This window comes from Acanthopagrus latus, chromosome 23, assembly GCF_904848185.1.
Source record: "Acanthopagrus latus isolate v.2019 chromosome 23, fAcaLat1.1, whole genome shotgun sequence".
NCBI classification, from domain to species: Eukaryota; Metazoa; Chordata; class Actinopteri; order Spariformes; family Sparidae; genus Acanthopagrus; species Acanthopagrus latus.
Window position 1 is genome coordinate 13,326,618 of NC_051061.1, and position 21,631 is coordinate 13,348,248.

At 43.0% G+C, this 21,631-nt stretch overlaps 1 protein-coding gene across 4 annotated transcripts in view; it reads right to left on the reverse strand.

Moving 5' to 3' along the window:
* prkar1b (protein kinase, cAMP-dependent, regulatory, type I, beta) overlaps window positions 1-21,631 on the reverse strand; it is a 67,530-nt gene that overhangs the window by 39,015 nt on the left and 6,884 nt on the right. For 2 of the 4 annotated variants that reach the window (XM_037089984.1, XM_037089986.1), the window contains 2 exons: window positions 13,029-13,199; window positions 8,577-8,668 (listed from right to left, as the gene is read on the reverse strand). In XM_037089984.1, the coding sequence (XP_036945879.1) occupies window positions 8,577-8,668; window positions 13,029-13,199 (263 nt within the window). Of the gene's footprint in view, window positions 1-8,576; window positions 8,669-13,028; window positions 13,200-16,256; window positions 16,671-21,631 lie in introns of those variants that run through there. The other 2 variants (XM_037089988.1, XM_037089987.1) reach the window with 2 other exon arrangements.

The following is a 21,631-nucleotide window of genomic DNA, read 5'->3' on the forward strand; positions in this document are numbered from 1 at the left end:
GGGTTGCAGGAACATCATGTCCTCACAGCGGGGGCAAACACAGGCTAGGAAGTCACTGTCATGCACACGCGCACATTTACTCTACATGTTCATTCTCACGAAATAAGACGTGACACTGTCCACGATCTCAGAGCAGACATGTCTCAGGTTAAAGGTGTTAAAAGGACAGTTCACCCAAAAACACAAATTATTCCTCTTGCCTGAAGTGCTATATCCATCTAGATTGTTCACTCTAAGTTGTTGGGTTTTGGAGATATCAGCCATGGAGATGACTGCCTTTTCACAAATAAAATGGGAGTAGATGGCACCCGGGTTGTCAGTAATGTCTCTTTGCAGGTTAAGACATTCCGCAGACTGTGTCCTCCTCAGCTTGGCCATAATGTTGGCTGGACTGGTTAATTCAGCTGGCTAGATGTTCGGCCTTGTGCATCTTTCGTTTATGAATTCATCTGGTGGCCTTTCCACTAGTAACTGAGTAGCTGAAAATCATTTTTCTTTTTGTGGGCTTTTTTTTCTTTTTTTTACAGTTAGAGTTTACACATGTCCCTCCACCTCCCAACATTGTTTTGACATTTTGATGGTAATTTATTAGTCAAAAAGATACAAAAAACACAGTACACAAAGTTGACGATACATTTGATTGCTAGCATTTTTTCCCCAAGTTTTTTCTATAGATTTTGCAGTAATGTGTTTATTGTGAATTTGTTTGACAATGGTAATCGTGTTGAAAAAACAAAACTGACATCATGACATCTGTAGTGATAAGGAAAGCAAATAGTTCCTTCTCACAACAACATCCATGGATTACATTGAGTTAATGGCTCATAATTTAAGGAAAGAGATATTGCTGTTGATTTTACAAATGTGTTTTTGGATACTTTGAGCACCACAATCTGAGTTATCTGCTTACATTTAATCAGAGCAGAGAGTCAAAGCAGACATCGCTATGTTCAATACCTCCAAAACTCAGTGACTTGCACCAAAACAATCTAGATGGATAACTACCACTACAGGTAAGAGGAAAAAACATGTATTATTTGATTCTGTGGTGATGTGTCTCTTTCCCATTTTTTTCCACTACACTTTTTATTCTTTTACTGCCACTTGCTCCCCCTGACTTTCACTCACTCAGCAGTTTAAGTGTTTTTGAGGGCTGTTTTATTATGAGCAATTAAGGTGATTCACTACTTCTCCCACTGTGGACATTTAATCCAACTACTGTTCAAATCCAAAGCGGAGGCCACTTTCTCTCCCTTTCCTGTTTACATCAGGACAAACACAGACTGAGGACAGACTGCACATGCATACATGTACAGAAAAACACCTCTTTTTTATGCACTCATGTGCATCGATCTGCATATAAGTACCTGCACACACAGGGAAACCATGTTCACATGGCATGTTCACGGTTGTGCACAAACACACTTGCACGCGCGCGCACACACACAGACACACACACACACACACAAGCTCTCACAATGATGGTATAAGCAGCTGAAAAGGCAGGGATGAATCATAGATGGCTGGAAAAGTGTCCTGAACAGACTCTGGGGTACATTTTGGAGGGGATACAACATTCTGAAAGGACTCCAGATTTAAACAGTACTACATGACTCACTAATTTCTTAAGAACTGCATGGAGAAATGGATGGAGTGAAGGATGACAGGGGCGGAAGAGGCAGCAGGGGACAGGTTGAAACACAGCAGAGGGTATGAGAGAGGACAAAAGTTTCCAGCTATCTGTGCAGTTGTGCATATGTGTGTGTGGCTGTACATGTGCACACTCATGTGCATGTGTGAATGTGTTTATCTGGGCTAGCTTGCGAGCATGCAGCCTAGCTAATGTGAGTAATCCTTCAAATGATATGTTTTCTTGATTGCCCTGTGGTTTATATAGGCAGAGAGGTGATGCTGTCTGCGCTATGGGTAAAGATGTAGTGTGCTGGGGGAGGTGAGGCCACTGGGCTGTTAGTCCTCTGGATGGTGGTGGGGATGGTCGAGGTTCAGTCAGGCCTGCAGCTCTCCTGTGGAGAGTGACCTCATCGCCTGGCCCCTGGCATTGTGGCAGCAGCACAAAGCCATGCAGGGGGACAGAGAGAGAAGACTACACATGACTGTGGGGGAGGGACTGGATGTGAGCGTGGATGTAGATGTGAATGAGCCTGCATGACTGAGAGAGGGAGAAGGACCGGAAGAGAAAAAGTGAGAGAAAGTTGTGGATTGTGAAAAGGGGGGAAAGAGGACCACCGGGCTCTCAGGAAGAATGGGAATGAGAACACACAGACAGTCAATGAGGGAATCAGAAAGACAGGAAATGCAAACACACACGCAAACAAACAGACCGAACAACACACAACAGAGAGCTGCTAATTTGTTCGTGCTGTCACTGCATAGCCCGCCGTAAAATACAAACCCTACAGATGCAAACATCCTCACCAGTCTTCCACCTGAACACAGGAACCTGTCAATGACGAGAAAAGCCAACAACACATGCACACTATGGAGACTACAAGATACTTCTTCAGTAGTCATTCCAATGTCACAAGAAAGAGAGACAAAGAGCCGTCCACTGCCATTCAGCTACTACGTCCTGCTTCCCCTGCCAGGAAGGACAGTCTGCAGGCAGGGGGTCACTAAAAGCAAGTGTGCGAGCAAATATGCCAACAGGTGCACAATAACATTTGACGTGCTTGTTTGTATTTGCAGTACAAAGACTAATGTTTCTGACGGGCAGAAGCAACGACTCCAGAGAAAGTTAATGCTGTGTCATCTGTGTGTGGCAAAAACACCCCCTAGGGGCTGCTGTGTGGTAACAACACACTCTGAGTGTCACTAGATGTAGAACATGATGGAGTTGCAATCAGTGTGCGGCTTTATCGGTGCATTCTCGTCAAACCAAAATTTCTGCCCGTACTGTTCATTTTGAGCTGCAGCATGCTCTGTGTTTTCAAAAATGAACCCATTCACCGGAGCACGGAGCTCAAGTTCCGAATCTATTGGAGCCTGATTCAAATGAGCGAGCTATCAGATAAAATGATGAGAGCTGTGCTCATCTGATACGCCTACACACAGCACACTATCTCACGTTGCATCCTCTTTGTTGTTCTGTCCCCTTCACACAGGCCCTTAAATAAACTTCCGCTGGAACATGAGACGGGACGCCTCTCTCCCGGGCAGCTTCAGTATCTTCACTATTGTTTGTTTATTTAGTTTTCTGTCTCTCACTGATTTATTTATCATTGTTTTTGCACCTCTTCAAACACGCATGCACACACACACACACACACACACACACACACACACACACACACACACAGTACACTAAAGATGTTCCCTGTCCGTCGGCAGAGACTAGTGGGGAAGGTGCAGAGGTCAGGGTTCAGGGGTCAGAGGTCAACTAATCGGTCACTTCATCAACTCATTACTCTGCTTGTTAATTAGAGGATTTAAGCAGGCAGGATGAGGTAAGCGCCACCTCTTTACAATCCTTCCCCCCATTGTATCTTTCTTTTTGAACACAACATTTTGATTGATGTATTGATCGCGAGTCTTATAAAATCGTTATTAGTACTTTCTGCCTCTCTAGATATCAAAGATAAAGCACCGTATTTGCATTATTTACAGCTGGGTCCTGACCTGACAAGATTTAACAACTCCTGTTACCAGATGGCAATGTTATTTTAGAATATTGGAAACTCTGCCAAGACAGCTCAAGGAATGGGATAAACAGGGTTTCCACATGTCTGCCAGACTATTTATGTGGTTATACAGAGAGCAGGGCTTCTCGAGTGTGTACTGTCCCCAGGAGAGTATTTTGTGGTGTAGGGGCATTAGTGTAATGCAGGCGGACAGGAGAGTGTTTATATGTGTATCTATTTGTGTGTGTTTTGTTTGTGTTACACTGACAGATTTCCCAGAGGCCTTTTCTTGTCATTAATCCCTCTCGAAATTCGACTTCAAAGAATTGCTCTTGTGTCCATCCCTTCTATACCTTCTCTCCATCTTTGTGCTCACGTATCAACAAAGTCAGAGATCATCAAGGTCATTTATCCAGGTGTTCATAAAAACAATCAAAAAACAGGCCAACATTAACACACTCGCTGCTATCAGAAGTCTCATTTCATATCACTTTTGTGGGAAGGTAGATAAGAAACACTTTTACTGTCGGAACTGAAAGAATGTGTGTTTAAACAGGCGATAGCGCTTCTGTTGAACGTACTAAACGAATGACTCTCAATTGGCGTTTAACAGGGGGAAGTGGTTGGGGAGATTAGGCTGGCAAATCTCAGCTGAGGGTGCACCTGGACAAACAGTTGATGTGCTCCAGCCTGTAAACTTGACAATTGGGCAGAGGCCCGATAGCCAAATTTGCACAAAGCAGCTGACCTTATTCTTTCTGTTATCCATCCCGACATTTTCTTATCAATCTGGAAACTATCATCTGAGCTGAAATCAAAACAGAATAATCAGACATCCAGATGGTGAGACGAGATAACAGTTTCAGTCGATATGATAACAACTACAGTAGGGTTACAGTATTGAGACAGGTGGTTGCAAGCTGAGTTGGGTGTTAGCAAAGCAGGCTCAGCACAATGTGAAATCAAACACCTGTTCCCAGCTTATCTTGTGTGCTTGCGAGTCTATTTGTCAGGGCATATCATAATGAGGTCATTATGGCAGCTAATGGGCGGCAAATAGAAGGGTCAATCCAGAGGCCCGCCGGGAGTAACACCATGCCAGAGATTCAGACGTCAACTTAGAGACCAGCCAAGGTCAAAGAGATACTGTAAACAGAGATACTCTCTATAGTGTGTATTCCTAACAAACCATGGCCAACATATAATGTATACTGTGCTTTACATATGTGTGATAAATCTGAATAACACATATTTTAAAGACCATCAGTACAAGTAATCTGCTTTGATCTCTTGGTTCTTCCAACCTCTTCGGCTTTCAAAACAGCTTTTTTAATAACAAAAACAGAGTTCGGTTGTAATCTGGAAGGCAAAATGTGGTAAGGTTTCACTTTCAGGCAGCTGGGGAAAGATGGACTGACTAACACACACACACACACACACACGGCTGGTGGAGCTCAGAAACTTTAAGGCCATAAAGTTTGACATATGGAATGGTGTGTTAATCAAAGACTCCATGCTCCCAGCTGGAGCAGCCTCACTGGGAACACAGTCTGACATGCACACTTGAGAATGTGGTGTGTGTGTGTGTGTGTGTGTGTGTGTGTGCGCGCACGCGCGTGCCTGCGTGTGTGTGTGCCTGCGTTTGTGTGCACGTATGTGTGTATCTCTCATGATAATGTAATCCCCTGTCATCCTCTGTAGTGGCGGTGGTATTTGTGTGTCAACTTATATGCATGTGTGTTAGCTTCCCTTTTGTGCCAGTAGAGGGTTTTGATTGGCTTGTTCTCTTCACATATTTGACTCTTTCAATCTCCAACACAACTACTGTTATCAAGTTTAAAGGTAGATTCCAGATTTTGGGCTGATGACATGCCTTTACATTCTTGACAATGGAAGCAAATGAAGCAAACCTTTACAAAACAGGATATCATCAAAGAGCAGAAGGCTACATGGCTCTGTTTTAGTTTAAGTTATATTTTGCTTGTCCTAAAATGACCCCCTGGATCATTTCTTTCTTGCATGGCAAGACATGAAAAAGTGGTCGATTGCCTAATTTGCAGAGATTGATAGCTGTAAACCGGGATGGCAATGTAATCCTGCAATTTTAGATGTCACAGTTTAGTGATTCTGGGAAAAAAATAAGATAAATCAACACAGAAGTTATCCTGTCGAACATGTGGTTAATGAAAAAACAAATAAATTAAAATAATGAATTAACTTGAGGCTGGTTTAAGGGTTAGGTGGTGATATCACAAAAACCATCAACACACACATGGTCAACCCTTGTAGTCCAGAATTAAATACCATTTTAGAACAAGCCAAGGACCTGTATGATATATGGTTACTAACAGCAAAGAAATGTATTTTTAAATCAAAATGTATATGTCCAGCGTTTAAGACTGGTAGATATTAATCATGATACATACAGATAATGAAAGATTTTGATAAGTATCGATTAAAGTTAAACTGAACACAGGTGTGCAAAAAGCCAGCACAATACATGACTTCTGCAGAGGCAAAAAAAAGGAAGGCAGGGGGAAAAAAGCAGCCTTGTCAACCAGTGTGTTATTAAGCTCAGTAAAAATGCACCGCTTCCAGAGCCAGTACAGTCCAGTGGATTCCTGGTAAAGATAAGTAACTTAAGAGGATGAGGTAGATTTTGAAGACAGGGTGAGAGGGGATAAGATAACAAGGAAAAAGGAGGGCTACAAAGAAAAAAGTGATGAGGGATAAAAGACTGCATTGGAGAGAGCCGAGAGACAAAGAGGGCTTCATTGTTTTCGATCTTGCTCATTACTGAAGGGGATGATAGCATAATATCGTGCAAATGGGGGAACAAATCGTGTGGTGTTCAGCTTACATAACTGCCGAGTGACTAATCACACAAGATGTTTCCTTGACACACACACACACACACACAGGCCTCTGTTTGTTTCTCGTCCCATCTCACACATAGCTTTTAAAATTAAAAAAAGCCGTTTATTGAATGTTTCAATTCATTTATTGGAATAATATTTGCCAATGCTGAGAAAAACTAGTCAGGAGCAGTTTATGCATGTAACCCTGATGTAAATCACAGGTCCGTATCAGAGGCAATGGTCAAATGTCACTATCTTGTCACCTATTCAGACCACATGTGCAAGAACATCTGATTACCCAAATGGCCAGCTGTTTGCAAAACGAGAGAAGATCGAAAAAAAACGCAGCAGTGAGAGACTAAGAGGGAGAGAGGACAGTCAGGGCAGTCAGACGCCATCTGTTGATGTGCGTCAATCCTTGGCAGTTCTGGCACCTCTAAAGAGGCAAATGTACTTCATACCGTGACTTTTATCAACGCCAACAACAGAAGGCATCAACACGCAGAAATGATTATTCTGAGGCTGAGTTTGGCTTCATTTTCTGTTTTGTTGCCTGTAAAAGCAGGGATATACGCTACCGTAGAAGATTACTGATATTGAACAACATTTTGAATCCCAGAAATGACAGGCATGCCATCTCAAGCAAAGTTTGGTGCTAAACCATACCAATAGTGTACTCTCAACAACAAAGCCATGTGCAAAGGCCTGCTGGTTGCTGTGTGCAGTTTTTCATTAATGCTGAAAGACCACATTGGCTGACCATCAATACACTTCTGTCTGTAGGGGCTCTAGGCACAATGACCGCAACATAACCGCAATGCGACCGAGCCACCAGCCAGCCAGCCAGTGAGTATCATCAGCTGGAAGTCAAGAGTGAGGAAGAACAGAAGGGAGTGAGGGTGACTCTAAGAGTCACCGAGAGAGGTGAAGCCAACTAACTGCCACGTCCCTGCACAATCCAGCCAATCAGACAAGGTTTTCACTAGCTATGAGCCATCAGTGCTGCTAGTTTCATCTTAACCCACAAATCCCACAACAACAAATTCCTGTGTGCACAGGGCAAACTTTGATGCTAGTTGTGTGTATCGAGACAGCAAACAAGACAGCCAGTCGAATAACTTCTACATTATGCATGGTTATAAGGGCTGACGACAACACCATTACATAGTTTGGCATGCCAGGAGGCTTTGAGTACATTAAAACCGATGGTTTAAGGTCCACTGCCAAATATTTCCGTGGTGTAACTCCAATCTGCCACATCAACCACCCAAGTACATAGTTTTTAAGATTGTCCAGATCCATCACATGTTGCACTCTGCTCGGGGCTGCTTCAGAGGCACTGACTTGCAATCAGAGGCCTGCGTGCCTGTGCCAAGGGTGCACGGTAAATTGTCAGCTGACGAAAGACTGGAAAGAGTGTGTTTTGGGTTTGGTCCGTGGAGGCTTAAGCCAACAGGAAAGCTCCGGTGTTTTCCTCTCCATGGGGCATAATGGATTCTCCTCGCCAATGAAACACTATTCCGGCTGGCGGGCGGTATCGCCAGCCACCTGAGAGCCTTTCCCACAACAACCCCCCCCCCTCCCCTGTCAGAGCCAGACCGAGTCATCACTACAGATCTGGGACAGATGGAGGGATGGAGGGAGGAGGAATGTGAAAGAACAATGAAATTGAGCAGATGGGATGAAAAAAGGAGGGAAATTGGCATCCCTCCGTCCCCAAGACTACTATGGAGAATCGTTGATTTCTGAGCACCACCGCCCATATCTTAATGCACAACATGATACTAACATACACACAAGTTACCATAACAACCAACAACACAACACAATAATGCACACACAGACACATCCAGTTGCCCCCTTACCCACCCTTTGCTGCCACATCTGTCATGTTCACCCCTCCTCCTCGCTCCGCCGGTGTCTCCGCAGCTCCCAAAGCAGGCAACACTGGCACACAGTGGCCACGAGGGCAATACACTCAACAGAAACAAGCTTACAAACATGCGCTCGTGGTCCACACACACATTTGGATCGCTGGCATCACACTGGACAAAATGTGCAAAACTATCAAAGAACGTACCTTCTCTCATTGTCATCTAGGTGAGCAAATAGCACGTTCTTGGAGATGGCCTTGGCCAAGGCGGTCATGGTCTTGTAGTCCTTCGGGATCACCTGTGTAGACAAAGCAGTAATATGAATGTATTACAGCCAAGCAGACTGCAACAACATTGTGCAGGTGGACACATGAAACAAACCAGCACAAACACATAATAGGCCTGACTTCAAAAGCAGACTAAATGGAGTAATTAAAGAGCAGCGTATTGGCAAACTCTGAAAGGAATATCCAACACGTGTGTCTGTGTATTTTTGGGAAAGCCCATCTGTTCAGGGATTACACTCAAAATGTCACACAGCCCTTAAAAATTCACAAGAGGCCTGAACTCATTCATAAAACATGCATTTTCATGTCCCTGACTCTGTGGTGTGTGTGTGTGTGTGTTTGTGTGTGTGTAGGGAATGGCAAAATCTGTAGCCACAACAAAGCCACAGAAGTCTGTATTTATAAGGAGGCACCCTAGAAGAGAACTTAAGCTGCTTTACCAGCGAGTAAGAAAGGCAGTAAGAAAAAGAATGAGGGAGAGAGAGTAATTTAGACTAAACTTCGTAATAGAGAAATAAAAATAATAAAAATAAGGAGAGGACTGTGCATGTGTGTGTATGTGTTTTGTCTCTGGTGCAGGGGGAGAGGAGGGGGTAGGCTGTAATTACGTTAAAGCAACAGATGTCTCCACATTAAGACGACCACGCAGCAATGTGCATGACATGCACGCAGGGACCCACACGACCACATCACATATCAAATAAAAAAGGACCAAAATGTTTATCTATCTGCAGTGCTCGGGTCTGACTACTCAGTGGACAGAGAGCGGCTGGTCTGGCCTGGAAAGAAACCAGCGAGCCTCTGCGATAGAACTCATTCTCCAACTCAGATTTCAGGTCAGCCGCTTAACCATCCTCCACAAGATCCAGCTCCAGTACTGTCAACAGAAGGGATCATTAAATGTCAGGGAGCTCGGCTGAATCACTCAAAATTATGATTCAGAGTCTGTTCTCACCACAGTTACTTGTCACAGTAATGTTAGGATAAGCTGCTCCAGCCAACTCAAAAAAATAGTTGGGGTAAAGCCACATGGGAAAAGATGGATTTCTAATGATGTAACAGCTTTGCCTTGAAGTAGTTAGAGGGAGCTACTCAAATTTTGTTCGTCCAAACCACCTGAAATGTTTAAACTGGATGATTAACCACTCTGAGCTTTTTCACCATTTTTCAAAGGTTTTATGATAGATATTTAAAAAAATATATATATATATTTTATCCACAACTTCAACTATTTCACAATGTTTTCCAATACTTTCACCAACTATTTCAACTGTATCTGCTACTTTTTTCTGACCATTTATTCTATACTTCCAACTATTTCAACAATTCATCCATGAGTTCTAGGTTTGTCACCATTTCATAATTCTAGCTAGTTCAATTGAGCTAACAATTGTGACCACTTATCAGTTACTTTGCGCCATATATATAACCATTTAAACGAGAGATGCACCGATTGGACTCTTCCAATTTTTTAAAAGTCTGACCTCTCCCCTGATAAGCATTTGCATAGAGAATATTAGTAACCAGGACTCTTTTTGTCAAAGGTAAAAGCAGAGGTAGTCTGTCTCCAATGCAGTGAAGTTAAATGGTAGTTCGACCTGGTCCAGACAACGGAGCCTCCTTGTTGTTATTTTGCATTTGTAACCGTCAACTATAATTTTTCACTTTCCCCAAAGGAAACAGGTGCAATTGTACAATATAACCAACTTCACAACTTGAGGTCAACTTGAATATCGCCTGTGTTTCTGCTCTGCTGTGGACGCTGTGTGGAGAAGATTGGATGGATGGCTTCTTGAAACACAACAAGTAGATCATTAGCTATCCATCTAAACTATTTACTCACAATGAAGTGAAGTGTGAAGTGTTCTGGTGTTACAGCTAACTCAGTAAACAGCTGTACTGTATACACGCAAATTAGTTGAGCGTCTCTTCATTCTTTTCCGCTTGGCAAGTGCAAAGTAGCCCCTGGGATACAAGTACCCAAGGTTGGGGACCACTGTATTACTTTATTGTAATTTTTTGTTTGTTTTTTTTTCCAATAGTATTACACGCAGTATGATATAACTTCGGATATCTCCACAGAAATCCCAAAGTTCCCCATGTGATGCCTAAATAAACCCTTTCAAGACTCGATGCCCTCTTTGTTCCCACCATCGTCAAAGAGGTAAGGAGACTTTCCGTCAATCTGGTGCCAGCCCTGCAATTCATTCTGTTAATGTGATCACCAGGCCTGACAGACAGGCTTCATGATTTGTTAAGACTCAGAGCACTTCACAGCAAAGCTCCTTTTAATCAGACGAGCAGGGTTAGCTAATTGATTGTGTTCTGTCAAACAGCTGCTGATTTCCACAGTGGCGTCATTAATTGAACCGATAGTGTGTGTGTGTGTGTGTGTGTGTGTGTGTGTGTGTGTGTGTAAATGTTCTTTCACAGTGACAATAATGTGCATTCATGTTCTAATTCAATTTCTCTGATGGTGTGTTGTGTTGAGCAGACACATGAATTCATTTTCTTTTTCAGATGCAGTTGCGAGAGTTGTTGAGTCATTAATTGAACCTATAGTGTGTGTACATGTTTGTGTGTGTGTGTGTGTGTGTTTGTCACTTCGTGAGATAGCAAGGGACAGTGAGGAAAATGAGGCTTGAGATGGGGGCAGGCTTGTTGCCATGACACGACTGCAACGTAGAGAGAGGAGAGACCTCAGAGCCGTATGTGGGCATGTGTGCACACACCTGACACACACACACACACACACCTGACACACACACACACACACACACACACACACACACACACACCTGACACACACACACACACACACACACACACACACACACACACACACACTGCATGCTCCAGTGGCCATGCTATTGCAGTGTGGTGATGGGGGTTCAAGCAGTTATGTCATTACCCAGCAATTTATTGTGTGTCAAGTTAAATTACAACTGAACAAGCACAGTAATGATATAACAACTAGGGTGTGTGTGTATGTGTGTGCGTGTGTGTGCGTGTGTGTGTGTGTGTGTGTGTGTGCTGTATTTGTTTGTTTAAGTGTGTAAAGGTGAGTTACGGTTTCTGGCGAAAGAGCACCTTTTCCCATGGTTCCATTGAATTTCGAAAGGTTGCATGATGACAGATGACAGATAACTAACAGCCACCTCACTGCTGACGAGCCGTAAACACAAAGTTACTTCATAAAACAGATCATTTCAGCTCGTCTCGCCCTCCCACCTCTCAACCGAATTGCCTCTCATATTGTATCACAAACAAGACATGTAGGCCGAAAATTAATTTACTCTCAAATTTTGTGTCGAGCAGAGTCATTCTTTGCACAGCTATCTGCAAATTGCCTGGTTTCATAAACAGCATGTACACAAGTAACCCAGTTTCCTTGATCAGGGTTGGGGATTATGAAAAAACAATTTTTTCCAGCTTCAGTTCTGCCGAGGAAAGCTGCTTTCTTCTCCATGTATACATATAACAGGTTTCTTATCAACATTTTTTATATGCATGTGTATGCAAAGATTTAAGGAAGGGGAACTATGCAAGACAGCGAGATGACAAGGAAAAATATGTAGTGACGCATCCACATATTCAAAATAATCTAATTCAAAGAGTTGGTTCGTGTTTCTTCATCCATGCATCGCCTGTGCCTGTTCCCCGGTCTTTGTGTGTTCCCTGTGTCCCTGATTGGTTCCTCGTGGTTTTCTAGTTTGTCCTTAGTTTTTGCATTACTTCGTTTTTTTCCTTTGCCTGCCTGACTCTGTGTGGGTCTTGTGTTTGGGTCCTTTCGTTTTCACTAATTAATCAATTCATCAATGCAGCTTTTAGCCTGCAAAACACAGAGTGGGAGTTTATCACAGTCTGTTATCACAGAGTCGAGTCTCAGTATCTGTGCTCAACATCAGCTCAGCAGCTGACTCACAGACTGTTCATTTTGCAGCAAATAAATTCACTGATGTGTCTGAGTCTGGTCGTGAATCGCTGTCATGAATTTTCACAGCTCGCCCACCCTCCAGCTCTCACTTTGTCCCGATGAAATGTGTTTACATTCATGCTTTTAAATGGTCATTAAGAGAACAACAGCTCTGTGACCAACAAATAAACAACAACAAACCCTGATGTCCATTGATTTTCGATTACACCAGTGTATTTGTATTTCTCATACAGAGAAAGGCGTTGGATAAGCCTCCTTTCCATCATCTATGCACATTATTTTAAAAGCTGTTTACTGGATGTTGGTTAATATGCGGTTTTGACTGCGCAAAAAAATAAGAAATGGCTTTGAATTGTTATCACGTTTGTCTGTGTTTACTGCATGCGTCTGTAGATATCTGTGTGGTATAACTTTGTCCATCTTCCTAAGTTTACCTTACGAACGTAGCTGACGGCATCCTCCTCAGTGTAGACCTCGGCGCTGACCCCTCCCCTGCGGCGCCGGGCCTTGACGACAGGGTTGGGTGGTGGGGGAGAAACCTCATCATCGTGTGAGTCCGACTGGCTGTTAGACTTCTGCCTTGCCATGATCTGCTTGCATTCTTCCTGTAAAAACAAGGGCAGAGACAAGATTGTGAGAGGGGCAAGTGTCAAGAGAGAGACACAGAGAGGGAGAGGGGAAAAAAAAGCAGGTGATTTGTCGAAACAGTGCTGCTGTTGAGAAACTCTTCCAATGCAGACGCAACTATTATTCTACCTTCAGGCAAGATCATCTGAGAGCAACTTTTATTCTTTTACCTCACTAACGATCACATGAAGACAGGCTGACAAACCTCTCCAAGCGCCCGTTCTGACATCAAGCATCATGTGGATTCTTAACCAGGACAGACTATAACAGAATGGTTAAAAACCTCAGAGAAAGCACAGTGGATGTGTCCCGGTCCTGAGTGCACGCTGTCTGGACATCTGGCTGCTATGGTATGAAGTGAAAGCCATCAAATATTAATATCTGCAGGCCTGAACATGCAGAGAAAGAAAAAAGAAGGCTTGGGCAGGTACTCGCCTTGTCTCACATAATGAACAACTAGAAATAAAGACATCAAAGGGGAGACAGGATGCCTCTGGCTGGCTGTTGTTCCAACAACCGACCACTCTGCAGGTGATGAATTATTGATCGCACACTTGATTAACACATTAGCATAAGTACACAATAAAACCGCTGCAGGGGTTGTTAAAATGAGTAAAAGAGTGCAGTAAGACACGGGTGAAGTGGTAACAGTTTGCACAAAGGCAGCCAGCACCCAATGTTTTTAAGTGTGTACCTACTGCCACTGTGTGTTTATTCCTTTATTTAGCACAGTATTGTGTCTGAAAGCACAGTGGGGACAATGCTGACAGCTCCACTACGCCAAAACATATTCTGGTACAGCGATAATTTCCTCAGTTTACTGCTTCACTGCACTGCTACTGTGAACTACTGTGTGAACAAAGTACATAAACACCAGAAATAAACAGAAACTAAGAAATTATGTACATGAGAAGGACTGAGTCGTCTGGCGGCAGCTCTTGCAGAGTGTCATGGTACGGTCCAAGTTTATTTCATTTAGTCTCAAGAGAAACACTGAAAGTGTTCACTATCAATTAACGAATGGTGAGTCCAATTCATCAACAAGGAGTTCTCCTTCAGTCAAAAACATTAAGACTGTAGTTTATTGTCAGACATCGAGACAGACCATTTTACTTTCTACTAAATGTAGGAGTTAGTAGGTAGCAGGTCTATATGTTAGCATGGAGTTTAGTCAGGCCTCATGTCCTCCAGAAAAAAATAAAATAAATTGTGTCCAGTCAATTAATTGCTTAGTTGATCATCAGAAGATGAATCTGCACCCATCTAAATATCAATTGTTCCAGTCATTTCTCAAGCAAAATGGCCAAACATTCTCTAGTTTAATCTTCTTGATTTTTCTGTGATTGAAAGCTGAATGTGTTTGAGTTTCTAACTGTTGGTTGCACAAAATAAGACATTTCATGATATTCCCTTTGAGAGTTAGCAAACTGTGATTCATTTTTAACTACTTTCTTGAATGTAATTTAATTTCAATTCTATAGATCAGCTGATTGATCGACAATGTACATACTCAATAGTTACAGCCTGAGTTCACTCTTCTTAAAAAGATTTTCATGATCACTTAAACCGGTAAATAAATCAAAATACAACAATTTACTTTATCTAAAGCAGATTTTGGCGGCCCCTGAGGACAAACTCTAAGAACATCACCAACTCCTGTCATTAAGATCGTGATCTGGATAAAACAACGTTATGTAGAAATTGGAATTATGTGTGTTATGTAGTGCAGAAACAATATAAGGGCAGACTGGCACACTGTACCATCAAAATGATTCTGAAGCTGTTACTTTGAGGTAAAAAAGTTGCATAACATTCCTTTAAAGCAGCTACAGCAATCTTTCAATAACCTTTAAATATTTAATCATATACAGTATTGATCATTAATGAGGACAGCAATCAATTCAGGAAAGTGCTTGTCCACACCATCATGCCACTATTGAGTTCATGCCACCCCTAAAAATTGGAGGACACTGTATAATTCAAGTACCACCATTTTCTGTGAAGTTCCACTATTTTTTTCTCTGCAAAACTGGAGAGGGGAGAAGGCAACAAAAATGAAGACCCAGAGGAGCTGGGAGCCGAGTCATTACTGAGGTGCCTTGAGCAGGGAGCAGAAATTGCTGCCACTTCTCTCTCGCTCGCATACAGACAGAGAGAGACACAGAGGAAGAGAGACACGACCTGTGACAGAGAGAGTGCAAAGAGAGAGAGGAGGAGACATAATGTCATTGTGCCTGAAAACTGAGGCAAACTGAACAGTCGAATCAAGACCTCACAACTCAGCACTTCTCTGCACTCGCTCTCAACTCATCTGTTTCGATCCTCCCAGCAGCATAATGTAACATTACAAAACAGCAGCCAGTCAGGCGGCGTTGATCAGCTTGCAGCTTTCACTCATTCTCTGAGTTGGTGTCCTTTCATCGACGGCCTTTTTTTTTCCCATCACAGTCTCCTTTTCACTCTCTGTCAGCCTTTGCCTCATTACATCCTGATGTTACTGTTTTGCTCTGTGTAAGACAGTGTGATAATGCAGATTACACACATACGCACACTTCTTGCTTACGCAGAGTCACTGCCTGAGGGAACACAGCCAGCAGGAGGAGAAGAGGGGTGGTAGAGAGCCAGAGAGCAGCATCAACACACACATTCACGCACATTCTCAAAAACACATGCACGGGCAGACTGCGGTGGGAGAAGAGAGCTTGTGTGCGCCAGCTTAATCAAGGTGGCAAGGTCTGCAATCAGGCAGTTCACCGCACTCTCAAGCTCTTTTACAAGTACCGAAAATACATCTTCGTCTCCTCGCAAGGAAAGAGAGATGTCACAAGTCAGCCACAAACCGGCAAACACTGTCAACATGCTGCTGTCAACAACTAATGGTCACACACACTCACTCAGGCAAGCACAAGCATCTTTACCTTGCAGCAAAACTCCACATGCTTCAACAACAAACAAAGGGGTGCATCATCTGTGAGACTGTGCAGGTTAGCTTAAGAGGCTAACTAGAGGCTGTGTTTGTGTGCGGAGGTATTTACCATGGCATGGAGGGCTCCTGGCCAGGCCTGCTGTGTGTCCCTCAGCCTGTCAGAGGCACCGGGCATCAAAACAAAGCGTGAGTGTGTCAGAGTGTGCATGAGAATCAACACCCGTGGATCCCCGTCTCATACACACCTGACACGCTTGTCACACCGCAGCAGCATCTTGCCATACTGCCACAGCGGCACACACAGATTAGCAGTGTGTGTGTGTGTGTGTGTGTGTGTGTGTGTGTGTGTGTGTGTGTGTGAGAGTGTGTGTGTGTGTGCGGGCAGAGAATCCAAGTTTGTGTGTGTGTATGAAAGAGAGCGCGAGTGGCAGAATGTCTGCAATCCCCACAACACAGCAGCTGAAGAACAAGTCTACTGATGAAAACACTGATCACAGCAAAAAGCCGGTCCCCCCATCGCTCCTGCGCAACTCTCCGTCTCTGCTATCCAGCTTCCCTCTCTCCCTCTCCCTCTCCCTCTCTCCCTCTCTCTCTCTCTTTCGCACACACTCACGATCAGGTGGCGCACTGAGCAGGCTCCCCGCTTCCCCCCCGTCACTATGACAACTGGGTCCTGTGAGCATCCTGAATAGTTGGTGGTGAGTCTGAGCAGGAAGCAACGGTGATTTGTGCACAGCTCTGACGCCTGTTGACAGATTTTGTCTCCGTCCTTCTCTCTCACTTGCACACTTAGAGTGATTCACTTAACAGAAGGGAAAAACGTCACTCGCCTCAATACGGACTTCTGTTCTGACCAACTGGCATAACTGGTGTTTTGCAACCAGCAAGTGGCTTCAGTTGTTCCCTCTATGGATACATCGTTGTCCCATACATTCCTTGTGTGTGTGCCAGACACTGGTCTGTACCATGCAGTGTCTTTCTCGCTCCCTACTATCCCTTCTATCACCAGCTCCACCCTCGTGTTTTCCTCTTAGGTCAGAGGGTCAGGCATCAAGTGAGGACTTTGTGTCTGGCTCCAACAAGTCTTCGTACTGTTCTGGCTCAAAGAAAGGGACACGGGAAACGTGCTTTGTGAGTTTCGATGGCTCATAAGTGCAAAAAGGAGGCTTCATTGGTCCAAGGTGAGCTAAGAACTGCTGCAATGTGTCTATAGCAGCAGCAGCAGCAGCTTCTCTGTAACAGCACACAGGCTGGGCAGTATGAAGCAGTAATGTCTATTGTTGCCGGAGATTTTTACGGTAGCAAAACAAAACATATCTGCACTTTTACTCTGATAACTACATTGAAAATCTTACCAAAAGTAATCTTTCATATAAATATTTATGAATGTATTTTCAGCCCTTGACTCAGTGCTAACACTACCCTGTGTTGGTGTCTCTCTCCCCTCTCTCCTTTCTTCTCTCCTCTGCTCTCCCTGCGTCATCATCGGCGGCTGGATGCCAAAGAGAGAGGACAGGAGAGGAGACAGAGGACACAGGCATAAGCAGGACACAGAGGCTCTGAGTGAATGACTGTGGGTTACCCGACAAAAGAACGGAGAGACAGACAAAAGAAGACAAACGCTACGCCCTGCATGCTCACTCAATCAAAAGCCAAACCATTATCATTTCCAATTCTGACCCATTTAATGAAAAATGAGTCATATTAAATTGGCCTCTTGAATTTTGTTCAATCCCCAAACCAATGTTTTTATCAAGGAGCAAAAGTTATTACTGCTTCTCATCTGAATAGCTATGACTAACCGATACCAAAAATCAGTAGGCTCACGACGCAATAAATGTCAAAAAGTCTTCTCTTCCATGAAGTTCGTATCTGATATTAGTTCGAGAACATGGAAAACATCCAGAAGTGGTTACCTTAGGTGGCCCTAATCCGGTGACGAAGATGATTTCACTCTCCACTGCCGGGGCTGAAAGCATGTGAGTGAACCAAAAACAACAAGGTGCCGCACAAACACACGCACACACATACACACACACACACAGGTAATGAAGCATGGAGAGCTGATCCACCAGCGGAGCTAACGGTCTACTCATCACTTTGTTCCACACCATTTACAGCACCACAATGGGCAGAAAGTTCGTCGCTGTATTAGAACTCTGTGTACGTGGAGTGCTGACCTCCTGGCAATGAAATCATGTTCACACACAGACACAGACACACAGACACACAGACACACACACACACACACAAACACATTTGCCGTCATATGCTATTGGTAACTCTCCATTAGCTGTATTAATTCTCTGATCGTAACCCTCAAATCTAAGGCTTAACTGTTATCATACAGCAGCTAATACTTCCACTAACCTTATTTCTGGAAACAAACTTATGAGGCCCAGCCTTTTCATCCCTAAGTAATCATGTGTAAACTGTTGCTACACTATAGGCTGACAGCAGAAGACACATAAGCCTGCTGATTAAATCATAGGTGCAGTTTTCTCACGCTTGCAGGATGTTCGTGGGAGTTCTGTCGTTCGGTTCTTTGAATGTGTTCAATCTACAAGATCAAGTTTCACATCGATCAAAGTACAGCACGTGAATGGAAATTGAAAGGGGAATTCTTTCAAGCTGAAACTCTGTTGGGGAGTTGGTTAGGAAATTATAATTAATCCATGCCATTTTTTTTTGTTGGTGGTGAATCCAGCATGGTGTGTTGGTTTGGCATTTCAATATGCCAAAATCTTTGTTAAAACACAATCAAGTGTCTGACCATTCTCTATAAGTTATCAAAATAACCTGAAGCATGCTTCATTTCATGTTGTATGTATTATCGTCCTTGTTTGAAAGAATTTAAGTTCTTATGCAGTAGTTTTTAGCTGCCATTGCACTTGTGCAAGGGAAGCAGTTGAAAATTAGCTAAGATGGCTAAACTGGGACACTAACATAAAAATAAATATTCAGCAAACTGATCCTTTTATGTCATATGACATATATATTGCCCTCTAATAAATACCTTTCCAGTCAGACTAGAGTCATGCAACACATTAATTTTGTGTCTGTTGTTCTCAAACTTTCACATTACTGTACTGTACAGAAATAAGTTTAAAATTTTGTGAGCAAATTGTTATATACAGTAGTTGCAGCCTTAGAATTTAGATGATTTTGTGATTTACTTGGAATAACAAATGATTTACCAATGCAGTGCCTGGATATAACACTGGTTAACTGATCATGAAAACATATCTTTCTAAAATCCTGTGTAGTTTCTTTACTGTCTCTGTTGCAACATCTTTCCCTTTTTCTCACGGATTAATTTGGGAAAGGAGGAGGGATGCAACGGGCAGATGAGAGAGGACAAAGAGGGACCACCAGGGGAAGAGGAGTCCAATTTACCTGTAGGGGCCCCAGGGTGGGCCATGGAGGAGGTTTAGGCCCGGGTCACTGCATGCACCCCAGGCTGATTTGACTGAATACCCGGCTCCCAGCACGGCGGTGATGACAAACAAGAGGCTGGAGACACTAATTACACTTTAAAAACCTGTGTGTATGGGTAGTGCTCTGTTTCACTTTTCTAGACCTGTGCTGCTAAAATGCTGTATGCATACACACATCCACTGGCACACACGAGTAGATTGATCTAGACAGTCATTATACCAAAGAGGAGGAAGAAACTGAGAAAGTTTAAGGCAGAAAATGGGTCGCAAGATAATCCAAACCTACATCTAATTCTCCAGTAATGCTCTTAGCAAACTCAACAAACAACCAAACCCTCATGACAAATTGTCAATCAGAGGCCTTTACAGACACGGCAGATTTGTTATGATAGGTCCTGCTGAAAGCTGAATGGCTGGCAGCGCAGACAGGCTTCTCATCTTACAGGGGACAGGGAGACGGTGGCTGATTGACTGATAGACTGACAGACAGCGCGTCTGTGGAACTCTCCCATAATGCAATGTGATGGGACCTTTCACAAACAGAGCTGATGCAGCAGGGCTTTCATTTGTTTTACACAACATGCTTTATGATGTTCAGGAAAGCTGGGAAACAGCATGATCTTTGCAACTCTGGCCTACATACAGAAGGAGAGACACAAATAGACACATAAAACTAGTGTGTCCTGATTCTGCTGTTAGTTCTGACAAGCACATATGTAAAAAGCAAAGGTGAAAGAAAGAGTAAGGTTACAGCGATTTATAAATATAACTTGTAAGTTGAATACTATTTGTCATGTTTCAATTCTGTTCTTTATTTAAACTTCTTTTTCAGCATGGGCTATGCCATTGTGAGTCTATCAAGTCATGACTTGTAAAGATCAACAGATCATTGCTTTTATGTCATGAACACTGCCATTATATCTTCAAATTCTTCTTAAAGGACAGGCCACATGCTATTAAGTGTGATATAACTGCTGTTTTTGGGGGGGAAATGGACCACTCTAACGTCTCTATGGTCAGATCTAAATAATTACAAAGGCATGTAAGCAATGGTGGAGAGTGAAAAAAGGATAGTAAGAGAATGTTGAGAATTCTTGCTTTTGATTACAATAATTGTACTTAAATGATCATTTGAATCGACTTTCTACTTTGACTTGATGTGAATCATGACATCGTAGAAAGTCATGGCATGTAATAAAAATACCATTAATAAGTTAAAATATGATTAAGTACAATACATATGTGATTAGCACATTTACTACATTTCTTTGTCTTATGTCTCCATATGTTTGGGTTTGGGTCAGACTGAACTGTGGGACGTCAGAACTGGGAGTAGAGCTTTTTCAGACGACCTTAAAGTAAATACTTCTGAGTACATCTGAGCTTGAGAGTTAAACAATATGAGCTGTGTATAATAATTTCAATGTATTCTCAAGGCAATGGAGAGAAATGAAGACAGTAAAGTATGCAAACCACAAAAGACAGGATACTAGTAACAAAGGCAGATTAAGAGAAGAAAGAGGGGATGAAACTAAACTTGCATTGACACGGCTGCTAAGGACATAAAGGAGGGAGAAAAGATAAGGGACGAGAGGGAGAAATTGTAATCAAGGCCAGGAGTGAAGCACGAGAAATAGACTTATGACAGCCCTGTGAGCTTGAAGAACACAGGGAGCATTCTTCTCATGATAACCACACACACCAACAGGCAAACACAATAAAAAGCAGATTCTCACACACACATACACACACACTGTGACACAGAAAAAAAGTTTAGCAACTAGTGTGAATGCAATATTTAAGACTTAGGGTCTATATTAAAGATCATTTGCATCGTCACCAAAGTATTAATTTGAGATGATAGAAAATGTAAAGCATGAAGTCAACAAAACACAGTGCTCAAACTCATGTTCACGCACCAGGCGCATACTGTACAGATGGAGTTGAGGAGTGACAGCTGTCAAGAACATTTGGTTGCAGGTGCAGGTGGTATGTTACATACAGATCAAAGTGTTCAGGAACATCACAGGAGGAGGAAAGAGACGTG